The sequence below is a fragment of the Emiliania huxleyi genome, assembly GCF_000372725.1.
Source record: "Emiliania huxleyi CCMP1516 unplaced genomic scaffold EMIHUscaffold_22, whole genome shotgun sequence".
Lineage (NCBI taxonomy): Eukaryota > Haptophyta > Isochrysidales > Noelaerhabdaceae > Emiliania > Emiliania huxleyi.
In genome coordinates this window covers 937,628-940,958 of record NW_005200417.1, presented here as the reverse complement: position 1 = coordinate 940,958, position 3,331 = coordinate 937,628, and the positions used below count along the sequence as shown (strand labels likewise).

General features: G+C 65.3%; 1 protein-coding gene across 1 annotated transcript in view; it reads right to left on the bottom strand.

Moving 5' to 3' along the window:
• Positions 1 to 370: 370 nt before the first annotated feature.
• EMIHUDRAFT_463218 (putative DEAD/DEAH box helicase) overlaps positions 371 to 3,331 on the bottom strand; it is a gene marked incomplete at both ends in the record, with an annotated part of 6,125 nt that continues 3,164 nt past the window's right edge. Inside the window, 5 exons of the mRNA XM_005780250.1 lie at positions 371 to 468; positions 1,728 to 2,027; positions 2,273 to 2,345; positions 2,418 to 2,447; positions 2,776 to 2,861. Of these exons, the coding sequence (XP_005780307.1) occupies positions 371 to 468; positions 1,728 to 2,027; positions 2,273 to 2,345; positions 2,418 to 2,447; positions 2,776 to 2,861 (587 nt within the window). The remainder of the gene's footprint in view (positions 469 to 1,727; positions 2,028 to 2,272; positions 2,346 to 2,417; positions 2,448 to 2,775; positions 2,862 to 3,331) is intronic.

Genomic DNA, 3,331 nt, shown 5'->3' with positions numbered 1-3,331 from the left:
GCAGGGAGGGAGGAGGGGGGGGTCACAATGGGAAACCCTCGTTTCCTATGTACTCGGTCCCCCAACGGAAGAGGCCTCGCTCCTATTGGAACTGGCCAACATCAGATTTGCCTCGTGCGTCCCTTTTTGAGTCGGAAAGCTATTTTCTTTTGGGTCCTGTGGGCACCCTAACGTGGAGAGAGGCGGAATGGAAGAGTCACACTCACAGACGTGGTGCCCCCCTCATCGCCCAACTCCACCCTCCGGCGCTGGCGGAGCACCCCGACCGCCGCGCCTGCGCCTGCGCTTGGGCCTGCACCGCCGCCGCCTACCCCACCGCCGCCGCCCGCCCTCCATGATGCGTCTCCGCGCTACCCCCTGGCCGCCTCGCTCACATGCCGGCGTACGCCGGCCCGCCGCCCCCCTCGGGCACGACCCAGTCGATGTTCTGCGAGGGGCACTTGATGTCGCACGTCTTGCAGTGGATGCCTGTTCACGGTTGGAGGTGTGAAGAGGCGCGGCAGGGGGCGGGCGCCGCGCTGCCCTTCGGGTGGTTTGCAGTTTTGCGCGTTGATCTGCAGCCGCCGCTCTCCCTCCTCCTCCAAATACTCGTACACGCCTAAGAGTTGTGGGAGTAATCACGCCCGCCCTCCTGGGACCCAGTGCTGCCTTCCTTCCGACATGTCTTGGGGATCTGTGCTCGACTGTTCTTGGGGTTGTGCCTTTGTGTGTAGAGCGTCAGGGCGCATCTAGGGTACGATACTTCCGGGCCGTTGTGCGGGGAGCGAACCTTAACGACCGCCCAGAAGCTTTCTGAGCGAACCAATCGGGCCAGGATCATCAGCATATGTCCCCTCCACAACATCGTGGGCGTTTGAGCGGTATTTGAGGAGCACCGCCACTCTGAAGTTCGGCCGGGTGGTCTGCAGACCCCCCCCCCCCCGGAGCAGCAGAGGCTCCGTGGGGTCGCAGAGTCGACGCTGGGAGTCGCACTCGTCAAACCGTCGCATGACCACGCAGTCCACACGTACCGCCCACATCCCCTCCACCGCTCAGAAGGCGCAGATCGACCGCAGGGCCGCGTAGTCGTCGTTAAGGAGCGGTTTTTGGAGCCGTACGAAGAGGTCCCAGACGGGCGAACATGCGGTTTTTCGATGACCACGCGCGATGTGGTATCTGGTTTTTGCTAAAAACGGGCCGCCTAGTGCAGCATCACTAGTACAACACGCAACTACACTGAGAGCTCCACACTAGCCGGTATAGGTGAGCCCCGGCGGCCTCACCGTCGCCGCTCGCGGCGGAGCCGACGGCGGAGGCACGGGCGGGTGCGACCTTTTGGGGCGGGCGATCTAAGGCCCAGTGAGGCGTATGCATTGCCCATCCAGGACTATCACCTGGACCTATCAACAGGGGCTGGAGCCGCCGAGCAGGAGGGCCCGGCGCACAACCCCCTGGTCAACTCACCCTCCACACCCCGTATTACTTTTTTGTGTGGATGTTAGAGAGGAGGGAGAGAGAGCAAGCGTGTGAAAAGAAGGCCTGACAGCACCAGTGCAGCAGCGTCCCACGGTGTTGGGTAGAGAGGTATCCAAGATCTGTGCCAACCCGTCCCTTAGCTGTGGGTGGCGGTGCCGGCGGAGATTGGCGCCGCCTCCACCGCGCTGGAGCGGCGAAAGAGCGGATCGCCCCTCCCGCCCCTCCTTCCCCGAAAGCGCCTCAAAACTCGTCATCCAGGTAGCTCCCACGACCGCCCGACCCGCCCGAGCCGCGGGGCCCCGACCCGCCCCGCCGCCCGTACCCGCCGCCGCGCCGGCTGCCGCCGCCGCCGCCACTGCCGTACCCGCTGTCCTGTCGCCGGTCGAAGTCGCCGTAGCCATCGTCGTCGTCGAAGCGGTCAAAGTCGCGCCGGCGGGAACCTTGGCGCCCTCCGCCGCCGCCGCCGTAGCTGCCACCGCCGCCGCCGTAGCCGCCGCCGTAGCCTCCTCCGCCGTTGCGGCCCCGCGTGGCGTAGGCTGCGCCGCCGTTGCCTCCGCCGTCGCGGCGGTAGCCTAGGTATGCTCCTCAAGGTGATCGTCGGGCGGCCTCTCGTGTGGCCTCGTGTGGCCTCGTGTGGCCTAGGCCGACCTCGAGATACGACCGAGATGTGACCGAGATATGACCTCGGGGGATCTGGGCCGACCTCGGGCCATCTCCCGGTGAGCGAAGGTGATCTTGGGTCGACCCGTGTCATCTCGTGCAAATCTCGTGCCAGTCGTGGGTGATCTTGCGGTCTCGTGTGATCTCGTGCGGTCGCCTCCGCCGCGGCGGTTGCGCTGCCCGCCGTTGCCGCGGAACGAGCGGGTGCTGAAGCGGCGGCTCGAGTTGGCCTAGGCAAAGTTGCGCATGAGTGAAGTAATGAATGACCGACCCAACCAACCGCCCAACGGGCTCGGGTTGGCCTTGACGAGGTCGTGCAGCTCCTCGGACACCTGCCGGAGGTCATGATCCACCGCTGTCGCTCCGTGTCACTCGCTCCGTGTCACTGCGACCGAGAGTGTGACTCTCCCTCCTTGCCCGCGGTCCGTGGGCCAGCTCTCTGGATCTCGACGGGGGGTGACTCAGAAAGGAGACTCGCGGGACATGTCCGTGAAAGATGCCAGCTCTCTAGACCTCGGCGACGGCGGCTGCACCTCGGCTGCCCCTCGGCTGCCCCTCGGCTGCACCTCAGCTGCCCCTCGGCTGCCCCTCGGCTGCCCCTCGGCTGCCCCTCGGCTGCCCCTCGGCTGCCCCTCGGCTGCCTCTCGGCTAGAGGTGCACCTCTTGCCCATGGTCCCGCAGCACCTTCGCCAGCTTGCCGGCGACGGCCGCGTCCTCATCCGGGTGGAAGAAGGAGATGGCGTCGCCTGCTCACACCGCCGGCCGTGAGGAGGCGCGGCACATCGCGCCCGGAGAGAGGGGGGGGGGGGGGGGGGTTGAGGCGGGGGGAGGAAAAAAGGCGGGGGGGGGGGGGGGGGGGGTTTTCCCCCTTTCCCCCCCGGGGGCGGGGGGGCCAAAGGGGGGGAATTAACCCCCCCTTTTTTTTGGGATGTCGAAATTAAAGACCTGTCGGATGGGTTAAGTTTTATTTCCGACCCAATTTCCCTTTTTTTTTTTTTCGAAATTAAAAACCTTTCGGAAGGGGGCCCATTTAAGGCCCCCCCCCCCCCCCCCCGGGGGGATAAACCCCTGGGGGAAATTTAAAAGGCCTTCCTCCGGGGAATTTTTTTTATGTTCCGGATTTCCCTCCCGGGGAGGGGGGCCCTGTCCCCAACCCTTTTTGAAATTTTTGGGAACCCGGGCCCCCCGGCCCTTAAAAAAGGGGGGGGGGTTTGTA